This window comes from Lynx canadensis, chromosome A1 (genome assembly GCF_007474595.2).
Source record: "Lynx canadensis isolate LIC74 chromosome A1, mLynCan4.pri.v2, whole genome shotgun sequence".
Classification (NCBI taxonomy): domain Eukaryota; kingdom Metazoa; phylum Chordata; class Mammalia; order Carnivora; family Felidae; genus Lynx; species Lynx canadensis.
In genome coordinates, this window is record NC_044303.2 from 79,012,940 (window position 1) to 79,036,676 (window position 23,737).

At 42.1% G+C, this 23,737-nt stretch overlaps 1 protein-coding gene across 1 annotated transcript in view; it reads left to right on the forward strand.

Annotated features, from left to right (window-relative positions):
• Positions 1–23,737, forward strand: part of MYO16 (myosin XVI) — a 493,885-nt gene that overhangs the window by 207,817 nt on the left and 262,331 nt on the right. Inside the window, exons 15-16 of the mRNA XM_030314012.1 lie at positions 4,659–4,776; positions 19,955–20,102. Of these exons, the coding sequence (XP_030169872.1) occupies positions 4,659–4,776; positions 19,955–20,102 (266 nt within the window). The remainder of the gene's footprint in view (positions 1–4,658; positions 4,777–19,954; positions 20,103–23,737) is intronic.

Consider the following 23,737-nt stretch of genomic DNA (forward strand, 5'->3'; position numbering starts at 1 on the left):
CATTTCAGGGATGGGCCAGTACTTCTTGTGGGAAAGAAAAGTCTGATTAAGGAGATGAATAGAAAAGAGCATCCTTGATTGCGGAGCTGAGATTCAGTAGAAGGCTTAAAGTTCAATCCAAGGTGGGATGAAAGGAAACTTCCTTAGGAGGCCTGAAAGGAGAGAGGTGGGTGAGTTGAATAGGAAAGCAGTTCGGCCACACTGGGTGGTGTGACATTGCTGTGGGTTCCCACGCCGGCAGCCACTATCCACGATGCGGCCACGTGGGGCTGCGTGTGCAACAGACACACACAGGGCATCTCCCCTGGGGAGTCTAGCCCACACAATTTTGCCCTGGATCTCAGTATACTGCGAAAGAAAAGCAGTCACTAGAGGTTATTCGGATCAGCAGTTACTGAAAAATAGGGAACACGGGACGTAAAAAGAAGGGCGCAGGGGGGTGGTGTCAGCAGAGTCATGTAAAGCTGAAGAAAAGAGAGCATCTTACTTGTGGTTTCCATCGATGACATAATTGAAGATTAGAACCTGGAGTATGGGGAGGAAGAGAGCAAAGTGAAGGGGTCTGAGCTGGCTCCTTGCTGACCCATGAGGGCACAGAGGGAAGAACCAGGTTTAGGTGGGGTCCGGAGAGCTAGAGAGGTGACACTGAGCTCCAGAGAGGACTGGATACTTTCATACAGGCCATATACGTGTTTGTAAGGGACACACAGCTGTCATGTTTCTGAATTTTAATCTCCTCCTTCAGTTGTCATGCCTGAAAGGTCTACGCGGGTTTACCTTCTGCCCTGGCAACATGGTTCGGGTTGTGTTTTACGCGACGGGTTTGAACCCTACAACCATGGAGATTGCTCTGGTTCCCCTGTACAGCTTCAAAATAGCTACCATCAGTTCAGACTGTTGTTTTTAATCCCTGTATTTGAATTTCAAGCTGTACAAGCAGGAGATTTTTCCCTGGCAATAGGTTTTTGGAACGTAAAAATCATGTTTGGGGGGAAAAAACAACTGCCTGGGACTTTTCACTAATTCTGCCCCAAATGACTTTCAGCTTTAAGGGACATTCAATTCCATTTACGTTGTTTAAATACACATTTATTGAATAACTGCTTTTTACAGAGCACAGTGGTGTGGTACACATGAGTAAGCCTTTTTTTTTTTTTATTGAGGAAGACACAGGTTTTTACTCTTAGAAAATACAATACGTTAACTACTATCATAATAATATTGCATAACTTTTAGTGGCAAAGCTATTAAAATCTTAGAGAAAAAAAACAAAAAACCCACACAGTCGTAAGTCGAAAAAAATCATACCAGTAAAATTTGAAGCAGTGACCACTGAGGAAATCTATACATACTTCCTTTTGCCTATATTTTTGTTTAAAGTTTTGTTATTGTACCATATTTTCATGATTTTCTTTGAGAGTTAAGGTGAGCAGTGGAACAATAATCAGTTTTGCTGGTTTGTGTGTGTGTGTGTGTGTGTGTGTGTGTGTTTTGGTATTTCTCTTAACACATTTACTTAGTGCCACCTATTGGCCAAGTGGATAATTGAAGATAAAAAGCGTTATTTACTCCTCAGGGATGAAAAAGAATGAAATCGTGCCACTTCCAAGGACGTGGATAGAACTGGAGGGTATTATGCTAAGTGAAATAAGTCAGTCAGAGAAGGACAGGTATCCTATGTTTTCACTCATGTGGAAACTGAGAAACTAAACAGAAGAACATAGCGGAAGGGAAGGAAAAACAAGATAAAAACAGGGAGGAAGGCAAACCATAGGAAGCTCTTAAATACAGAGAACAAACCAATGGTTCCTGGAGGGGAAGGGGGGGGGGATGGGCTAAGTGGGTGACAGGCATTAAGGAGGGCACTTGTTGGGATGAGCACTGGGTGTCGTATTTAACTGATGAATCACTGGCTTCTACTCCTGAAGCCAAGACTAGACTCCATGTTAACTAACTTGAGAATAAAAAAAAATTTTTTTTTCAGTGTAACCAATAATATCTTAGGCTTGAATTATGGACCAACAGCACACAATGAAAGATTGCCATAAGAGCTTTTGCATTTTGTTCAATAGTTTTAGATTTATATAACATTATGCCTTATATTCCCTTATTGTTATTCCAGCACTCATAGCCTGGTGATGCATTGATTAAGCATGCTGATTTCGCAGAGAGATTGCCTGGGTTCGAATTCCAGCTCTACTATCTGTAATCTCTGAACCTTGGGGAAGTTACTTAATCTCTCAATGTCCTTTTATATAAAATGGAGACACTAGATTTTTTTTTTGGTATGTTTTATTTATTTTTGAGAGCAAGAAAGACAGAGCACAAGTCGGGGAGGGACAGAAAGAGAGGGGGACACAGAATCTGAAGCAGGCTCCAGGCCCTGAGCTGTCAGCACAGAGCCCGACGCAGGGCTCGAACTCAAGAACTGTGAGACCCTGACCTGAGCTGAAGGTGGACACTTAACCAACTGAGCCACCCAGGCGCCCCGAGACAATAGTTATGAACATTAAAAGAAATATCTGCATAAACATACATGTGTACCTGTATGTGTGCATGTATATGGTATACATAATTTTATATATAACTTTGTTTATATTATATATTACATGTTATATATATAAAACTTTAGGATAATTCTTGGCACAAAATGAATGTTTTCTACTACTATCAACAAAAATAAAATTCATCTTTGTTATTTGTTGAATGCTGAGAAGTTTGTATACCCGACATTGATAAGCACTGAAGGAGTTATTCCTGTGGTGGAATAAAGGAAAATGCAGTTCTTGGGAGTTCGTGAAACTTGCTTAATGTCATATAATTTATCATTAGCAGAGGTGAAATGTGGACACATCTACTTGTTACTACAAAGAACGTGTATTGAACCATTACCCTGTATTTCCTGTTTGGGCAAATGTTATTATCTGTTATGTCTCTGTAAGAATAGCAAAAAAGCAGTTTATTTTCAGTTATAGCACCAAAATAACTAGAATCCAGAATACTTTTAAAAATTCATTTTAACCCTCTTTATGAATTTTTAAATAATTATTTAATGTAAAGGGTGAAAGATTTATTCAATCTGAAGATACATGTTGAAAATGCGATTTACTTACACTATCAATTCCATGATATGCTTGTTTAATATTGAATTACTGGAAAAGCAGCAAACAAAATAAAACAGGGCCTTTATAAATACCATTTCAGATTATTTTTCAGAATACATTTCTGGCATCACTACTATCATTAACTGTTATGATCTTTAAAACTAGGTTATTACTAAGAGACCGAAATCAACATGTTTCCTCCAAATGTTCAATATTTGGTAGATATTTTGGAAGATTTTACTATTACCACAACTTTTAGCACTTTGGATTTGTGATTAGGCTCAAAGTATTATTTTATAATTTTTCAGTATATGAAATGCTTCCAGGTGAACCGAATGCGTTAGTAGATCAGCATTCAGAAAGTTAAAAAGTAGCAGCAAAGTTGGGTTTTTTTAAAACTTAGAATACAATTCTCAAAAAATACAATCACCAGAAACTATAAAGAATCCCCTGTATCGGGGCGCCTGGGTGGCGCAGTCGGTAAAGCGTCCGACTTCAGCCAGGTCACGATCTCGCGGTCCGCGAGTTCGAGCCCCGCGTCGGGCTCTGGGCTGATGGCTCGGAGCCTGGAGCTTGTTTCCGATTCTGTGTCTCCCTCTCTCTCTGCCCCTCCCCCGTTCATGCTCTGTCTCTCTCTGTCCCAAAAATAAATAAACGTTGAAAAAAAAAATTTAAAAAAAAAGAATCCCCTGTATCAATAAAGTAATGTATTAATTAGTGTGCTCCTTCGTACGGCTGATGCAGAAACTGCTTTTAACATCCATGACTTGAAAGATACAGAAAAATACCTTTGAAACTTCCAAATTTTCATACTTTTTAGAGGATTACTTGGTCATCATCATTATCATAGACACAATCAATTGCGAGAAGCAATGGTGTTTTATTTTCCTATAGCCAAGGTTTAAGGAAACATGTTAAGAATTTCAGATGTTAGGGTTGATCTGAAGATCTTTGTTAACAGCATTAAAATTTTTTTTAAGTTTATTCATTTTTGGGAGAGAGAGAGAGAGAGAGAGAGAGAGAGAGAGAGAAGGGGGGGGCAGAGAGAGGGAGACACAGAATCCCAAGCAGGCTCCAGGCTCTGAGCTGTCAGCACAGAGCTGACATGGGGCTTGAACTTGTGAACTGTGAGATCATGACCTGAGCTGAAGTCAGACAAACAACTGAGCCAGCCAGGCACCCCTAATTTGTTGGTTTTAAAAGAACCAATATTAAATCCAATTCCTTCCCTCAAAAACCACAAAAACATTTCTACTGTTTTATTAAGTCTCAAAGCTCAAATAACATGTGTTGAGTTGATTATGTTTGTGTGAAGAGATAGCAAAGCCAAATGAAACCCTCTGTGTATCATTACCTTCTTAAAATTAGCTACATTCTGAGACAGAAGGAGGCAGTAGTTTGCAGTTGAAGAAAGAGTGACTTTAAAAATTCAACACAGTATCATACCAACAACAGAGAACCTCCTGGATGATGGACTATTCCTGGATCTTTGCTACTATTCCTGTTTTATTTTTAAAAACGAGTTGCTCAGTAAATGTTTCCATTTTTCTGCAGGTCATATGCATCTTGGAAGCCTTTGGGCATGCCAGGACAACTCTGAATGATCTGTCCAGTTGTTTCATAAAGTATTTTGAACTACAATTCTGCGAGAGGAAAAAACACCTAACAGGAGGTAAGTAGAACATTAACAAAGGCAGATCTCAGAAGCTGCCAGCAGGGGGCAGAGAAACTCCAGGCATGGTGACAACAGTGTGCGTGTGCGTGCACATGTGTGTGCGTGCGTCTGTGTGGCTATCTGTACACCTGAGATGTCAGGTTTGAGTTCAAAATTTCTTGTGAATTGAGGGATATCAGAAATGTGAGGGGAACTTTTTCAAGATGATTCTTGTGTAAACTATCTAATCGGGAACCCAACGAAAAATAGCTGAAATGAATCGTAATTGCTGAACACAGAAATGACTCACACACCCAATTATAATAAATTATGACTGGAGTAAATAATTCCTTCATAAAACAGACACTGAAGTCTATTTTAAATAAAAGTGAATGTATATTTTTAAAATGAGTGGATTAAATCAAAACATCAAAATAAGCACCCAACTAAAGCCAAAGAACACTATTTATTTTTTGGCTTCAATATTTAATGTGTACTTGATGAAAAGCCCTTATTTAAAATTAAACTAATTTAGAATTCACCTGAGATGTTACAGTTTTCTAATGAAAACAGATTATCCAGGCAAATTAAGAGAATTGTAGGTGGGGAGCCCATGCACTTGGAAGAATCAAGTATTGTAAAAACATTAATAACAGCCGTTAGCAACCAATTAATTGCTAAGTGTAATCATTTTAGAAAGAGATCAGTCCTATTTGGTGTTTTCAAGTATGCTTCAAGAAACAAAAGTTGGTTTGGACCATGACTTAGAAACAAAAAGCTCGGGCGCCTGGGGGGCTCAGTTGGTTAAGCCTCCGACTTGGGCTCAGGTCATGATCTCGCCTTTCCTGGGTTTGAGCCCCGCGTCGGGCTCTGTGCTGACAGCTCGGAGCCTGGAGCCTGCTTCGGATTCTGTGTCTCCCTCTCTCTCTGCCCCTCCCCTGCTTGTGCTCTGTCTCTCTCTCTCTCAAAAATAAACATTTTTTAAAAAGAAAGAAAAAGCCTGCATTTTGCAGTAAGTGCCAAAATCCATTATTAGTAAATGAAATTTGGTAAGAAAAAAATGTATAAAAGATGTAACAAAAGATAACTTTAGATGTTGAAGTTAGCAGCTTCAGTTCTGCAATAGGAATGTAGTGTCTTGAAAAATCTGTGACAAAGAGCTTTATTTGAAGGTCCACCATTTGAGGAAGACCTCAGCCAAGAAATCTCTTGAGCCTCAAAGACTGGTTTTCAGGTCTTGGTTTTATCCCACTGCAGTGAGAGTGTCCCCCCGCCCCCCAGCCTGACCTCTTCAATTCTGAGCGTAAACCCTGAGCTTTCGGGGCCCAGCGGTTGGAGCTGGGGGTGGAGGAAGTCCCCGGTGCTGCAGGCGGCCCCTGTCCACTCCGTGACTCCAGGGTACTTGGGAGCTCGTCGTAAACACAGGCCTACCGACTGGGCCTCTGTATTTAACAAGATTCCCAGTGGTGCGTATGAACACCCAAGTTTGAGATGCATTTCTTCCAGCCTGAGTCGAGCTGGCCATGCTTTTATGCACATGGGCCTTGGAGGAGAAACCACTTGTCTGGACATCGCTCCCATGACCTTGTGTTTTCTGGATTCGGCATTCCCCTTACCAAAGTGGAGAGGCACTAAGGGGCTTTTGTAGGTGTTGCCCATTACTAATTTTGCTGACTTTTTTTTTTTTTTTTCTGGCTGGACTCTAATATGTCCCCTTCAGGAGTGTTAGTTTAGAAGATCATTCTATATATATGCGGATGTGCAGGGGAAGCAGGACCGCTGCAGTGCACTAACCGGCCGCCTGTTAGCGGGGCCCCAGGACGCTCCAGCATCGTCACATCCACGGTACCACTCTCATGGCTTCTTGGAGGCAGCAGTGACGTGGCCGGAGTGTGATTCACAGGGGGAACCAGGGCTCTCCCTGACCCAAAAGTCCTCTGCATGGTGCAGGACTGCGCATGCAAACGTGGGGTGCCTTAGGCAGAATGGTGCCCGGGAGTGGTGCCCCTTGGGAAAGCAGCAGGCCGGACCTCCGTGGAAGGAGGTGCACCCCCACCTCTCTGCACCCCCGTTTTGTTTTCCCACTCATCCACTTCTCATTAGCATCCTTGATTTGCTCCCTGTAGCCCCAGCTTGTTAGTCTGGTAGCTTCCTGCTCTGTTCCTTTAAAAATCTGGCAGAATGATTGTTCTGCTGGTTCTATGTTCCTTTTTGACTGATTTTAAGAACACAACACGTACTGCTAGGCAAACAGGGCCAATGCGGCTGAGACTGCATGACAAGGAGCAGGGAGGCTCGGAGCGGGCAGACAGGAGCTCAGCTCCTTGTTCCCTGTGTGGAAGGGGAACAGTGAGCCATGTGTGCAGAGGATGTGCCTCGGAAGACAGAACGTTCAAACCCTTTGGGGTGCACGTGAAGAAATGCAAGACTGAAAAGGAGAAGTCTCGGGAAGCGTGGCCAAGTGCCTTCAGATATTTGCTACCAGGTGGAGAGGGTCTGGAGAACAAAGGTCTGTATGCGAGCTCCAAAGAGTTGGTGGATGTGACAGAGAGGAAGTACATTTCCTGATCACGAGGCCCTCCCACCCACCTTCCTCGTGATGCACCCCACCTTCTCACCCCATGCTGGGGATGTTCCAGGAGGGGAAGGCGCAGACCCCTCCAGAGCTCCCAACAGTCAGTCTCGAGGGGACCTGGGAGATGTTGTTCTAGAGACACTGCCTGATTCTGCACGTTCTAGAGCCTGCCCACGAAGCACCTGCTAACTGATGAGCAGGGTTCTGGCACCCCGAGAAGTGACTTCATAGTGTGTGTCGTCTCCTGGTGCCTGTCAGCATGGAAGGGGTTCTGTAGAGTGTGTGGCCATGCAGGACCCATTCTAACAAAACATGACAGGCTCGGTGACTTCGAACGGACGTCTGGGATCCGCGGGATGGTACTCTCTCGGATGTCGCTAGGAGTCAGTCCTTCCTCGCCTTGGCCAGCCGCTGACGGTTCCTGCCAGATCTTGGTGTTTGCTGGCTCCTGGCTCCCGCACTCCGGTCTCTGCCTGGCTGGTCACAGGCGCTCTGGCCCCGCCTCTCTCCTCTTCCCCTGATAAACACCAGTCTTAATGAAGCGGGACCTGTGCTGCTCCAATACGGTTTCATCTTTTCTAAAAAAATCTGTTTGATGTTTTATTGGACATGTAGGTGTCCATACTGCTGTGTTGTTAGTTCAGAAGTAAATTCGACTGGGTCCTGCCGCTGAAGGCTTGCAGGATAGTCGAGGAGCTAAGTCCTGTCTGTCTGCCTCTCTTCCCCACCAGAGTGTAAATCTGCGTTCCCTGCTATATCTCCAGGGTCCAGCACAGTGTCTGCTGGAGTTAATGTTCAATAAATGCCAAGAGAATAAATGGATGAAGGGCTGGCTGATTCTAGGGGAGTAACTCTAACTCTAACTAACTCTATGGGGGGGGGGTAAGAAGTATTAAGAACTGTAAAGGGGCTGCGGACTCCAAAGAGCCCATGCAGCTTATGTTTCCACACTGAGCTCAGACTCCAGAAGTCCTGGGTCTTAGGTCCAACCTTAGCACTGCCCCTATGACCTTGATCGAGTCACGGAGACTCTCTAAGGCTTATTTGTAAACTAGAAAGTGTAGACCATGGAGACCAGCAGAACATGTACCTGAATGAAGCAGGATGTGCAAGACAGTGGGGGCCGTGCCAGTCTGGAAGCACCGTGCCCTCCAGCAGGACCTCACCTGAACTTGAAGACTATCCACAGGTGCCCCGCTTTCAGGCAAGGTCACGTCCCCGAGTCCTGGGGTTAGGACATAGGTGTATCGTCTGTGGGGCACAATCCAGACCACCTTAGAGGGGGTCTGTTATGTTGTCTTTACTTCTTAAACTGATGTTCAGGTTACAGACCTCATGGTTGGAGCGCCTGGGTGGCTTAGTCGGTTAAGCTCCCGACTCTTGATTTTGGCTCGGGTCATGGTCTGTGAGATCAAGCCCTGAATCAGGGTCTGTGCGGACAGTGCAGAGCTTGCTTGGGATTCTGTCTTTCTCTCCTTCTCTGTCTGCCCCTCTCCTGCTCACACACTCTCTCTCTCAAGATAAATAAATAAACTTAAAAAAAAAGGAACCTCATTGTTACCTCCAAACAGGAGGCACCAAGCACTTGAAGAAGCTACTAGCCAGTGTGATACCTTTGAACAATTACATCTGTTATCCAGACTCCTTTTCTGAGAGAAAAATAAAAGACATATTAATTGAAACTACTTTACACAAATTTTAAAGAGAGCTGAATTATTCAAATGGGTTCCCTGGAAAAGCCTTCTGAATTTTAAGTGTTCACTAAGATAGTAAATCAAATTTGAGTAAGGTTATTGCACCTCAAACTAGGTCAAATAAATGTAGGTTACAGGTTGATTTTGTACTTTATGGTAGTCTGGGTTCCCTTAAATTATCAACATTTCTAAAAGAATGGTGAGGGTTTTATTGGACAGGGAGCATTATCTTACAAATTTTAAGGTGGAGTGGACGTTGCATGTTTCCTTCATTGATCTATTGCTTCTAGTTTAATATTTTTAAATTTTTTAATGTTTATTTTTGAGAGAGAGAGAGCGTGAGCAGGAGAGGGGAAGAGAGAGACAGAGACAAAATCCAAAGCAGGCTCCAGGCTGTGAGCCGTCAGCACAGAGCCCAGTGTGGGGCTCGAACCCATGAACTGTGAGAACATGACCTGAGCCTGACTGAGCCACCCAGTCGCCCCATGCTTTTGTAGTTTAATGCCAGCTCCCTAATCAGAGTATGTGTGTGTGTGTGTGTGTGTGTATATATACATATATATATATATATATGTATATATATATACACATATACATATATATACACATATATATACACATATATATATACATATATATATATATATAACAGAAAGTATGATGCTTAGTTTTATGAAACACCAGCTATAGAAAAGTAGGGAATGTTCCTTGTTTTGAAGAAGATTTAATTAATAAATAGCATTGTGGTCTGGCTTTCAGCCCAATATTTTCTCCCGTCTGATTACTTATTTAACAATACAATTATTCTGGGTTCCCTGGTATATGCATCAGCATGCTCGGGACGAAGTGATGTGTAAAACCTCTTACCGTCGTCCCATAGGTAAGGATGTAATGTACAAATATTGGGAAAACTTTGTCAGTGATGGTTTGTTTTCACTCATCCAGTACCTTTCACTTGGGACTTGAGGTAGTTGCTGAATCCCTAATGATTTATATTTTTCATTCAAGAGTGCCGAGAGGTTTTCCGTGTGTGAGGTTCAAAGGCACCAATGAAAATAATGGCGGAGAATATATTGATGCCATATTCCCAGCTTTTCTCTCATGATCAAGATCATAGCTGGTCTTTTTTTAGGGTCTTTTAAAGATTTTTTAGGGCAACTTTTAAAGTTGCCATTCATTTTAAAGTGTGTGCCATCTTTTGACATATGATAAGGTATCCTTTCAATCTTTTCCCCAGTGGATCATTTTCTGGTTTATAAATCTTCAAAATTACAGGATACCTGGGCACCTGGGTGGGTCAGTTGGTTGACCATCTGACTCTTGATTTCGGCTCACGTCATGATCTCACGGTTTGTGGGATTGAGCCCCACGTTGGGCTCTGAGCTGCCCTTGGAGCCTCCTTGGGATTCTCTCTCTCTCTCTCTCTCTCTCTCTCTCTCTCTCTCTGTCTCTCTCTCTCCCCCCACTCCCCCCTACCTCTGTGTCTCTCAAAATAAGTAAACAAACATTTTAAAAAAATGTGATACAGACCTCTGCCGTCTTTGGAAGTACAGGTCACAAAGCACACAGCATTCTTCAGTGGGGCCACTTGGCACAGTGCAGGGGGCTCCAGGCTGGATCTGTGTGTGCACATGGGGCGAGTGTCCTTACCGTCTTTCCCCAACTGTAAAATTAGACACCAGACCATTCTCTCCTGTGTTCCTTTCAGCATTGTTGCACTTTTTAAAAAAATGTTTATTTATTTTTTGAGAGAGAGAGCAAGCGAGTGGGGGGGGGGCAGAGAGAGAGAGAGAGAGAGAGAGAGAGAGAGAATCCCAAGCAGGCTCTGGGCTGTCAGCCCAGAGCCCGACTCAGGGCTCGAACCCACGAACCGTGAGATCATGACCTGAGTCGGAACCAAGAATCAGACACTTAACACACTGAGCTCCCCCTAGGTGTCCCCAGCTTTGTTTCACTTAATTAGAGAGAATCTCCTTGTGAAGTTGAACGTTTCTAAGGTTCCAATGGAGGCTATGAACGGTTTGCGGTCACTGCTGGTCACCGTGGAAAGGGCAGGCAGAGCTGAGACCGCGGTGGGGAGCTGGGTGAGCGCCACCACGCCCCTGCGCTCAGCTCAGTCAGTGGGCTGTGCGCCCGGTCCCTGCTGCAGGTGACGCATTGGAGCCCAGCTCACAGGCTCAGACCTCCTTCGGCAACTAGACATGCAAAGCCGAAATGGTCCACCTATCCCGGGCAAACCTATCTACCCACCAGATGCTTCCTTGGGTGATGAGGTGGTCTCTTCCTCTGGGACATTCACGATTGAGGAGGATGCTGGTGGGTAAATGCTGATGGGAAGGCTTTTGGAAGTTCACACATCCCAGGAAACACGGGATTCTGGTGCATTTCCTAACGGCTTCCTTGTGGAATTGCACACTCATCAGGATAACAAAACAAGTTGTGGTTTGCAAAGTATCAGGCTGTCTAATAAGAGGAGTATGAGCTTAAACTTGGAAACTTTGGAGACTCCTGAGATCTGCTTTTTCTCTTTTTTTTAATTTTTAAGCCTTATTACATTGAAATTCAGGCAAATTATTTTTCTGTAGTGATTTCATCTGCTTTTTCTCTTTTTTTAAATTTTTAAGCCTTATTACATTGAAATTCAGGCAAATTATTTTTCTGTAGTGATTTCGTCTGTTTTTTATCTTTTTTAAAATGTTTAAGCCTTGGGGCGCCTGGGTGGCTCGGTCGGTTAAGCGTCCGACTTCAGCTCAGGTCATGATCTCACGGTCCGTGGGTTCAAGCCCTGCGTCGGGCTCTGTGCTGACAGCTCAGAGCCTGGAGCCTGTTTCAGATTCTGTGTCTCCCTCTCTCTGTGGCCCTCCCCCGTTCATGCTCTGTCTCTCTCTGTCTCAAAAATAAATAAACGTTAAAATGTTTAAGCCTTATTACATTGAAATTCAGGCAAATTATTTTTCTGTTGTGGTTTCGTCTGCTTTTTCTCTTTTTTAAAATGTTTAAGCCTTATTACATTGAAATTCAGGCAAATTATTTTTCTGTTGTGATTTCGCCTGTTTTTTCTCTTTTCTAAAATGTTTAAGCCTTATTACATTGAAATTCAGGCAAATTATTTTTCTGTTGTGATTTCTTTTGAAATAAGCTTTTACTTATCTCTAGTGCTTTCTTCTGCATGCTTCGTATAAATTAACGTTTTCTTTGCAACACATGGTCTGATTTCGCTTTGATGTGCTGTAACTCCCCATAAAGTCTGCCTCTTCCCGTTTTGCCAATAGTTTCAACCCGCTTCACCTATCCTGTCATTTGGTCATTTATAACCCAGCACAAACCAATATGACTGTTTGCGAGTTGTGATATATTCAGGCTCTCCCAGGACACCCTGGTCTGTGCGCGCAGGTGAGTCACTGTCATAGAAGTGAGATATGCTGGCTCGTTCCTGCGTCGCCCCACTTCTGACACCCACCTTGGTATTCCCGGCCGTCTCTCCGGGCCCGGAGCTGTTGCCCAGATGGTCTCCCATCCTGGTGGCCTTTGGTGGCTCCGCAGTGGTAACTTCCTGCTTGTCAGTGAGCAGAGAGCCTTTCCACTCTGGCTTCTACTGCCTGGGTGCCCCCACCGAGGTTCTTTGTCCCCATGTTTTCTCAATTTAACCTTGTTTAGAACACCCGTCCCTCCTAAAGACACAAAGCCAGCCTACTTTGTGGTTTTCAGCCTCGTTTTTCTTTTTTTCTAAGTCACTGCCTCATTTAAATGTATAAATGTGAATTAAGAAGATAGCCCACTTTGTGGCTCAGTGGAAATTGAAATCAGCCATTACCGTCAGGCTGCGAGGAGGCCTCAGCCATTTCCCTCTGAATCTGCGTAGCCCCTCGCTGGTCTCATCAAACGTCAAGTCCAGGACTGGACTCTGGGCTCTCAGAGGACAGCCCACGGGGCCCCCTGTGCCCGGGTCCTCCCACCCCATTCACATCCTCCAGCCTCACTGGACTGTTTAAGTTCCTTGGTGGTGAGGCCACGGCTTAGTTTCTCCTCTTTGCTGCCTAGGGGATGGGGACGCTTCCCTCTCCTGGAAAGTGCAGGCAATTCTTACTGCACTGGTGTCCTTTCGGGTCACTTCTTCTTCCCCAAACTCTCTTTCTAATGTGTGCGCTGGATCCCAGCTCTGTTCACTGTGGATCTGGCTCTTTCCTCATTTCTTTCATAGCACCTGTCGATATCTGGAAGTGTCCTTTTCCTGGTCTGTCTGGTTCGTTGCTGTCTGTGTCTCCTGTTGGGATATGAGCCTGTTGGTGGCACTGCTCTGGTCTGTCGGGCCGAGTGGGCAGTCCCTGACTTTTGTTGGGTTGATGAATCTAAGGAATGGATGTAAAGAGCCAATAAAACGAAGCAGCAGCTGTGTTCCTCCTTTCAGGGAGGATGTGGTGTGAAGGCTGCATGAACTCATTCATGACCACAGAGAATGCGTATTATTGAGAACGTAAATCGATAGCAGAAGTTACCGACACTTAACTCTGGCTCTTTTTAATTAGAGATTGTTTTTCTTCATAAGGACAGTTTGTGTCTGGTAAGAATGGAACCACGTTCTCCTTCTTAGTGCCCACTCCATCCTGTAGGGATTGGGGAAGAGTCTGCGGGGGGTGGGGGGGGGGACGCAGAGTCCACATGTGGGGCGTAAAGGGCATTTGGCTCCTGTCCTGCCTGCATCCTGAAGACACCCACATCCACGTAAGTGGAAACCGAAATCGGGACTCCTGGGGGGCTCAGTGGGTTAAGCGTCTGCCTCTTGGTTTCGGCTCAGGTCATGATCTCATGGTTTGAGGGATCGAGCCCCGAGTCGGGCTCTGTGCTGAGAGCACGGCACTTGCTTGGGGCTCTGTCTCTCTCTGTCTCTCTGCCCCTACCCCATCCTTGTGTGCTCTCTCTCTCTCTCTCATAATAAATAAAGGTTAAAAAAATGGAAACTGAAATTTTCTAACAATCAGAAATGTCTCCCAATATATATTCCAGGGCCATAGTATCTGCTTGGGAAACTTTTAAACTTACACTTGAAACCAATGAAATGGACAGTCTGTTAGGGCTTTTGCTTGTGTCCTTTGGAAAACGAACCAGAAGACCGTCTCCATCTTCGTTATTAGCATCATAACTGAGCCTTAGGCTTGTCCTGTCAACTGGACATTCTTTTAGAAGTTTCAGAGTGTTTTAAGTGATCTTAGCTCCATTGAGGAGCAGCATCTTTTAGTGGTGATCAGCCACTTGGGTTTCAACGTGACAAGGCCTCCAAGAGAATTTAAATGAGGCACCATCTGAAAAGCCCCAGCACAGAGCCTGGTACGCCACAGGTACATGAAATAGCAGTCCCTTCCTCTTGGAGGCCACAGGAAGCCCGGGACCTTTATACCTCCTCGTCCCCACATTCGTATGGGGTAAAGAGAAACGTGAAAATTGACAAAGCCAGAGTCAGGACCAGGAGCCACACTTGGGCTCCTAGTTGAGGCACCTTTCCTTATACCACCCCTTGTATTAACCTTGAATAACGAAGTCAAAAGAAATGCATAAGCGTTTCTCAGGAAAGAGAGAATATTTGGATATTTTAATTAAGCAAGAGTGTGCTTTTGGTGACCTTTAATTGGAGACATGATGGTCATGAAGACATGATATGCCTCTGGGAAGAGATCCTAACTGGTCATGATTTATAACTAGAAGGGCGGGGCATGGTGACAGTGAGTGCTGGAAGTTTCTGGAAGTCAGTGGGAAGGGCATCGAGGGCAGGTATTTGTCTTTTTTGAAGGAGAGGATATTTATTTCCTCCATTTTCTTTTATAATTGAACAGAAGTTGGCATAGCTCTATAAAATATTTTACTGAGTACTATGTCATATATAATCAACAAACATCTACATTTGTGCCAGAACTTTCTGAGAAACATATTCATATATAGATTTCTGGTAAGACAGAGGATCACAGGTGTATTTTAGTCAGGAATGTTCCTGAAATAAAATATCTTTTAAAACATACAGGTCTTGAGAAGTCAAAAAACCCATTAGTAGGAAGTCTCTTTCTGTGTGTGGACATTTATATGAATGAGCCAAACCCCGTTAACTCCACACCTATCGTTTTCCTTCCATTATTTTAGTGTCACTTCAGACACAACAAAAGGCTGACATTTTCTCCATTTGGAAGAATATGAGAGTCTCAGAGAAATTAGAATTTTTGGTTGTTTTGTGTTTTCTTCTAACTAAGGGCCTCTTTTAAGATACTTTTTTCTCAAAATCCTACCGATCAGAATCCTGCTAACCCACAGCAATTTTATTCTCTGCGGGAGATGAGCTAACTGGGATGATTGCTAATTACGCTGTTTTTGAATTTAGATTAAAGGTATTGAAATCACTCTGTGAGGTGGAATTTGATTAGTTTTGAATGCTCCTCTAAACGGAGCTTGGATGTTGGCTGGGACAAATGGGCGTAGGGTCACCCTTTTCTCTGAATACAGAAGCAGAAGCGTGATGGCCAGTACTCCATGCCCTCTGATATTCCTGTAGTTGATGACTAAAAAATAATGGAAAGGAACAACTATAGAAGCTTATTCCTTACATGCACAGATTTTTAAAAATATCCTCTTGAGCAGAGTTAATATTGCTAATGTTAAGTGGAAAATGTTCTTAGCAAATAATTTAAGAGAGGGAAAAAAGAGAGGAAATAAAGTGTAGTAATTAAGATCTCTTCTTGAAATTATCACCTGATTTAATACTCCAAGAGAAATGGAAAAGAAACAACACTTCCCTGTTCTAATTTTAGCGTCACCTTTCGGCAACTAATTAAAGGGATATTTTGAAAGAGCCTTTATGCACTTACGACAACTTTTCTAAAAGGTTTCTAATAAGACAACTTTTCTTAATAAGAAGTACTGATTTTGAGGGTTTTTTTTTCTTTTCGCATTCATAACCATTATGACAGGCTGAATGGGCCACTTAACTGAACTTTACCAGAGGGAAAGCACATAATAGTCTTTTCATTGGTTCAAGTAGATTTGCTATACAAAACCAAAATCAGGAGACCTCACATTTTTTTTTTTTTTTTTTTTTTTACTTTTAGAGGCTGGACTCTAGAATAATTATACGCAGACTCATTATACAAGATGATGTTTCTAGTTCAAATGTAGGAAATAACTATGTCCATTTGACTCCCTAACAACTGTCACCTTTTGATCCAAAACAATTATTGACCGTGAATCTTTACTTCAAAGTGGAAAACTACAATAATTTACGGGTGCATTTGAAATTGAAATGCTTCATTGTTTACTGACCATTCATAATGATAAGAATAAACCTAAATTCCAATAAAAAGAATAGTTCAGAAAAACTACAAGTTTCAGCCTGCCAAACATATAGCCATAAATGTTTTTTTAATTTTTTTAATGTTTATCTTTTAATTTTATTTTTGAGAGAGAGAGAGAGAGAGAGCACGAGCATGAGCAGGGGAGGGCCAGAGAGAGAGGGAGACACAGAATCCGAAGCAGGTTCCAGGCTCCGAGCTGTCGGCAAGAGCCTGATATGGGGCTCAAACTCGCGAACCACGAGATCATGACCTGAGCTGAAGTCGGACACTTAACTGACTGAGCCACCCAGGCGCCCCAGCCATAAATGTTGATTGACAGTAGCTTCTGTATTGCCAGTCCTGTCTGGAAGCAAAATCGGGATTGTGATCTCCATGCTGCGTTCTCCCACCATTGTCCAACAACATGTTTTTGTGATGTGGGTTGTTTTTGTTTGTATTTTTGTAATCTTTAGCAGCAGAAGCTCCAAATAATGAATATTAGGTATTTTGCTACTGGACCTGTGAGGTCACAATGAACTAGGCAGATGGCTAGACACTCTTCAAACTGGGCTTGTGCTTTTATAGACACATCACCTGTCTTCCTCTTTAACTGGGAAGTAAACTTTATTATTGAAGCATCTGTTTCATTATCTTACCACTAAGCTATAAACCATCGTTTGGCTCCTTTTTATAATTTTGATATAGATGTTGAAACTTGCCCAGTATACTTTCTGTATATCAAATTGTACCTGCATAAATTCAAGTTATATTGGCCTTTGCTACAGTGGGTTTCTTCCATGATTTTCAGCAGTGAGACACTATTGTCTATATATCTGGTCTTTGTATAGTGTAGCTGTATATACTTCTGATCTGGTTGATAGTAATACTTGCTAGGGTCTGTAGCAGAGCTCTTTATAATCAGTATCTGTTTATATATACCATAGCAATATGACTTGTACTTTCAAATTGTAAGACATTAATGAAGAAAGTTCTAAAACTTACTTTGGTGCCTTTGTTATACCCAGGGACATGTCTTGTTTCAGATCGTATTTGTGCATGAAAGTTCTGTGTTGGGTCAAGAACAAAATAAGAGTGTCTCCTCTCATCACTTGCTTTCAACATTGTACTGGAAGCCCTAGCTAATGCAATAAGACAAGAAAAAATATACACAGATTGGAAAGAAAGAAATGAAACTGTCTTTGTTAGCAGATGACATGATTATCTCTGTAGAAAATTGGAAAGAATCAGCAACAAAAATTTCCTGGAACTAGTAAGCCATTATAGCAATGTTGTAGGACACATGCTTAATATACAAAAGTCAATTGCTTTCCAAATATCAGCAATGAACAATTGGAATTTGACATTAAAAACACAATATTATTTCCACCACTACCAAAAAATAAAACACTTAGCTATAAATCTAACAAAATATTTACAAGATCTTTGTGAGGAACACTATAAAAACCCTGATGAAAAAAATCAAAGAAGATATAAATAGATGGAAAGATATTCAATGTTTGCAGATAGGAAGGTTCGATATTGTTAAAATGTCAGTTTTCCCCAATATGATCTATAGATTCAGTACAATCCTAATAGAAATTCCAGCAGGTTACTTTGTGGGTATTGACATAAAGTTTACGTGGAGAGTTAAAAGATCCAGAAAAGCCAACACAACGTTTAAAAAGAAGAACAAAGTTGGAGGATTGGTGCTACCCAAATTCAAGACTTACTCTAAAGTGGCAGGAACCAAGACAGCATGGTACTGGTGAGAGAACAGACCAGTAGATCAATGGAACAGAATAGAGAGCCCAGGTAGACCCAGGTAAATATAGTTAACTGATCTTTGACAAAGAGCAAAGTTTGATAGAGAAATGACAGTTCTTTCAACAAATTATACTAAAATAGCAGGACTTCCTCATGCAAAAAAAAAAAATGACTTGAAAGGGATCATAAATCTAAATGTAAAAACAAAACTATAGGAACTCCTGAGTGGCTCAGTTGGTTAAGCATCCGACTTTGGCTCAGGTCATGATCTTGCTGTTTGTTGAGTTCTACCCCCGCATCAGGCTCTGCACTGGTGGTGTGGAGCCTGCTTGGGATTCTCTCTCTCCCCCTCTCTCTCTGCCCCTCCCCAACTTGCTCTCTCTCTCTCTCTCTCTCAAAATAAATAAACTTTAAAAAAAAGTATAAAACTTTTTAAACAATAACATAAGAGAAATTGTAGGTGACCTTGGGTTTGGCAATGAGTTTTTCATATAACACTAAAAACAGCAATCCGTGAAATAAATAATTGATAAGCTGGACTTCATTAAAATTAAAAATGACTGTCCTATGAAAGACACCACTAAAAGAATGAAAGGATGAGCCACAGATAGAGGTAAATATTTGCAAAACAAGAAAAACACATCTGATAACGGACTGCTAACTAAAACATGCAATGAACACTTAATACTCGGCAATAGGAAAACAACCCAATTTACAAAATGGACAGAATATCTGGACACCTCATGAAAGAAGATACACAACTGGAAAATACAAAAGTGAAAAGATGCTCCACATTATAGGTCATGTAGGAAACGTGAATTAAAATAAAAATGAAATACCACTGCAAACGCATTAGAATGTCTAAAATTCAAAACACTGACAATGCCAAATACTGGCAAGGACGTGGAGCACCAGGAACTCTGATTAATTGCTTGTGGGAATGCAAAATGGCATGGCCACTTTGGAAGACAGTTTGGTGATATTTTACAAAGCTAAACATAGTCTTACCATACGATCCAGGAATCACACTCCTCAGTATTTACCCAACTGAGCTGAAAACTTATGTCCACACATAATGTGGATGCAAATGTTTATTGCAGCTTTATTCGTAATTGCAAAAACCGTAAGCAACCAAGATATCCTTTAATAGGTGAGTGGATAAATCAGCTGGTGTATTCGTAGGGTGGGCTCTTATCCGATGATTTAGGAAGTGAGCTCTCAAGCCATGAAAAGACAGAGAACCTTAAATGTATATCTTTGAATGAAGGAAACTGAAGTGATGACAACCTGAGAAGTTTGCATACTTATGATTCCAACGGTATGACATTCTGGGCAAGGTGAATCTGTAGAGACAGTACTAAGAGCAGTGGGCATCAGGGGTTAGGGAGAGAGGAAGGGATAAATACTGGAGCATTGGCTTTTTAGGGCAGTGAAACCACTCTGTTTGTTACTGTGCTGGTAGAACATGGTATTATGAACGTCTTAACGCCGGTGGAGTGTACAAAGAGTGAATATCAACACACATTTATATACTTAATTAATATTAAGCATCAATATTGGCTCATCAATTCTAACCAATTTACTACACTAACACGAGAGGTTAATGATAGGGGACACGGTGTGCTGGGTAGGAGAGAGAAGGTATGATGGGGCTCTTGGTATTTTCTGCTTAATCTTCCTGGAAACCTACAAACCGCTCTAGAAAATAAAGCCTTAGCTATTTTTCAAAAGGTCTGTATTTGAAAACAGTTGCGTTATTATCTCGTGCAATTCATTAGCGTGTGTAAATCTATGGGAATGAAACTAGTAATGCCATTTAACAGAATCCCCCCCCCCTTTTTTTTCTTAACCAGCCAGAATTTATACATACATGCTCGAGAAATCCAGACTTGTTTCACAACCTCTTGGCCAGAGCAATTTTCTCATTTTCTACTTGTTGATGGATGGGTTATCTGCTGAAGAAAAATACGGGCTTCACCTTAATAATTTATGTGCACACCGGTAAGTGACTGCATATTTTCTACGTGGTAATTCCGTCCTGAAGTCGTGGTGGCATTTAAGCAGTCTTAAATTTTCTCCTGATTTTTCAGAGAAGTGGTGGGTGGGTCAAAGAGAAAAATTGGGTACTGTTAGGTTACAACCACCTGTAAAAGGATTGTAACAGTTTTTTTTTTAGAGTGTTGAGGTTTGTGTATGTATTAAGTTGTGTTTCTGTTTTCCTAATTTTCAGATCAGAATTAATAAGTGAGCATCTATATATACCTTTCTGTTCCTTTGGGTATTTTGGATATAACATTAGTTATGCATTCCTAATCTTTGGCAGTCTTTTGAAATAATGGGCAGTATTATGTGGCAATCACCGTTCATTAGTAACAGATGAAATTGCATAAGGGATGAAGACAAAGGGCACATAAACCGAGGAGCTCATTTTCTGCCCTGGAGGCAGAAAGCATTTGTTCAAATGCAGATGCATTGGTCATAGGACAGGATGGAGATGAGGGACTCCTAAAGATATGAGCTGAGGAATGTCTTCACGCTGAGGGTATTTCTGCCACCTGCCCGATCCAATGTGTCTCCCCATGCGGATTGGTCCAGATTTGGATCGGGATGAGAAGAAAACAGTGGGCAGAGTGAGCCCCGTTCAGGGGAGAAAAACAGGTGCAAGAAGGGAGCAGAGGGAGCTGGGCGTACCGACCAAGCTCACTAGTAAATCTGGGACAGGGAAGAGGCACTAGACTCCAAAAGAGATATGGATTTATTTCAGATGCCTGCTAACATCTGACTTGGAGTTACTGGGTGTTACTGGATTCAAGAAGAGTGGCGTGTGTTTCATAATTTTTGAGAGCCCTTGAGAGAAAAGTGAAAGAATGCCTGAGGAGGAGGACCTGTCTTGCTGGTTGAGGCATGAAGGCAGAGAAGCCTCTGGGGCTGCAGGGTCGAGATGCCAAGTGTGAGAGATGGAGCTTTTCCGGGGTGATAGTGTCTAAGGGACTCCTGGAATGGATTGGAGGGACAATGGGGCAGCCTCTGTCGTGGCCACTGCCGTGAGGCATTACTGAGAGTGGGGCACAGGGCCACTTGAAGGGGATGAACGGCCCTGTCCTAACTTACCACGACGTTACCAACCACTCTCAATTTCTTTGAAAATATTACATCCAGGAGTATAGGCACAATGGGTCATGAAGAGCAGGAGAGAAGTAATAAAAAAGTTAAGGCCTTATCAGAATTGTGTTTTATTTACTGAAGGACTTTGGGGGTTTACTGTGTTCTCAACAGAAATTCAGAAGAAAAAGAAAGAAAATACTCCTTTTGGAGCATGGTAGTCTAAGTAAAAGTGACTTTTTTTTAAAAAAAAATAAGGAAATGTTAAGCTCCTAGGGCACTGAAAATGTTTTTTACCAAATCTCCTCATTTCGTGAAGGAGGAACTCAAACCCAGAACCATAAGGAGGCTTGTGCCAAAGGGAATATGTCATGTATCCGCAGCACTGAAAGACCTGTTCCCTGGAATGAGCCTTTGTTTTGCTACATTGAGTGTCTCTAATGGGAGACGTTGTCCTTGGGAAGAAACGCATCGGATGGGCAACCCCACGTCAGGTGTTCAGGAGTAGAAGCGAGGGAGAAAAGTCTTACGGATTTCTGTGTTCCGAATCATGCTTACGAGTACAAAGTCAATGTAGACAGCAGATAATTGGTTTAGGGGGTTGTCTGTATCTATTTGCACGTGTGTGCCTGGCATTTCGGACTTAGAGCCACTGAAGAGTAAAGGACCGGAATCTTTTCTACCATTCAAAGAAACAATTTAACTTCTGGGTCTGGGGTTTGGACCCGTCTTTCCGAACGTGTGGGCGTGAGGGAGAGAAAACAAGGTCTCCTTTATGGGGGAGCCCGCCCCGGCATTCATCCCTCTTTGCAAAAGAGAGTTTGGAATCACTCAGGCTATTTAGAAAGTCAAACAGTCAGGGGTTCCTTTGTGAGAAGCTCCAACAGGAAAGAAGTCAGCAAAATCATGAATCATTCAATTCCCCTGAACAAAGAGGTTATTTTATTAAAATGTATGATAAATATCTAATGGGAACAAAACAACATTCCTCAATAAAAATACACACCACCACTCCAGATTCATAAAAATATCAGTTGGGACGTTTGTACAATGAGAATAACACAGACATAATGTTCTTTAATAATAAAACAGGGTGTTTTGCAAGTTACAATGCATCATGTGCATCACATTGTTTCTGGGGTTTCTGTGGCGTGGGTCTTCTCCCTTTTATGGTGCTGGCAAGGCTCAGGAGTTCGTATTTGTCTGACGTTTGAATTGAGGTTGGGGCCTAATCTTTATGGAGTAATGATGTATCTCAAGGACCATAATTTTTGAAATTGTTTGGGTCATTTGCAATCGGCGGTGTAAATCTCAACTTGCTAGCTTTCTGACCTTTCACACACCAGTGGCCCTTCTGAGTTTCCCCCTCAAAATCAGCACCCAACAGGTATGGGAAAAATCACGATGTATAAATAGACTATTAGGAAGAGTGCTGTTGTTACCATCACATCTACTGATCTGATTTTCTTTACAGAGATGTTGAGGTATCTGTTAAATAGACCATCCAGGGGCACCTGGGTGGCTCAGTTGGTTAAGTGTCAGACTTCGGCTCAGGTCATGATCTCACGGTTCATGGGTTCGAGCCCCACTTCGGGCTCTGTGCTGACAGCTCAGAGCCTGGAACCTGCTTCGGATTCTGTGTCTCCCTCTCTTTCTGCCCCTCCCCTGCTTGAGCTCTCTTCCTCTCTCGAAAATAAACATTAAAAAAATTTTTAAAAAATAGACCATCCAGATATGCCTTTGCTTACTCAATGTTCATCCTACAGTGCAGCTTGAACTGAAATGTTGCTGAAGTATGTTGAGTCTTAAGGCAAATAATACCAAGAATTGCGAGCCTGCTTCCTGCAAATGTACCTCTTTCCTTCTTTAATAACAACTCATTGCCTGCGTGGAACATAAAATAGACATGGAACAGTAACTGGGGGCTGCAGACATACTCGGTATCCGTCATATGTTCTTATGTAATTGAACTCCAAAGAGAAGGAAACATTGCTGGAGCTAATGCTTTGTAATTAAAGCTACATAAGTGTCTTTTTTTAAACTTTGACTCTGTTTTTGGAATTAAAAGTTTTCAGAGTCTCACATGAAAATTTATGAAGGTTTATTTCAGTGTTAAATGCCCCTAAAAATACTTTCCTGCTTGTAAAATTGGAACAATACCTAAAACAAGCAGATAGCACTGTTGCTTAACCATGGAATAAAAATGGTACAGCCATGAGTTCCTATAGCTGAACTGCATGGAGACAATATTTATAACACTTTGCATAAGGATTTTTCTGTACAGATTGTTAAAACAACAACAACAATGATGTCAAGGAAAAACAAGTCTCTGGGTCACTAACATTTAAAGCAGGGAAAATAAGATTGCATTTACCAAGAATTTCCACTAGATGGTGCCATCTCCACAAAGTCAGGAGCTAAAAAAAAAAAAGGCTCATCACTAAAGGTTTCTTTTTGATTTATGGTTCTTCCTATGATTTACTTCTTTTTCCTGGCTGTTTGTTTTTCAAGTTCTATTTCAAACTCCTTTGTAC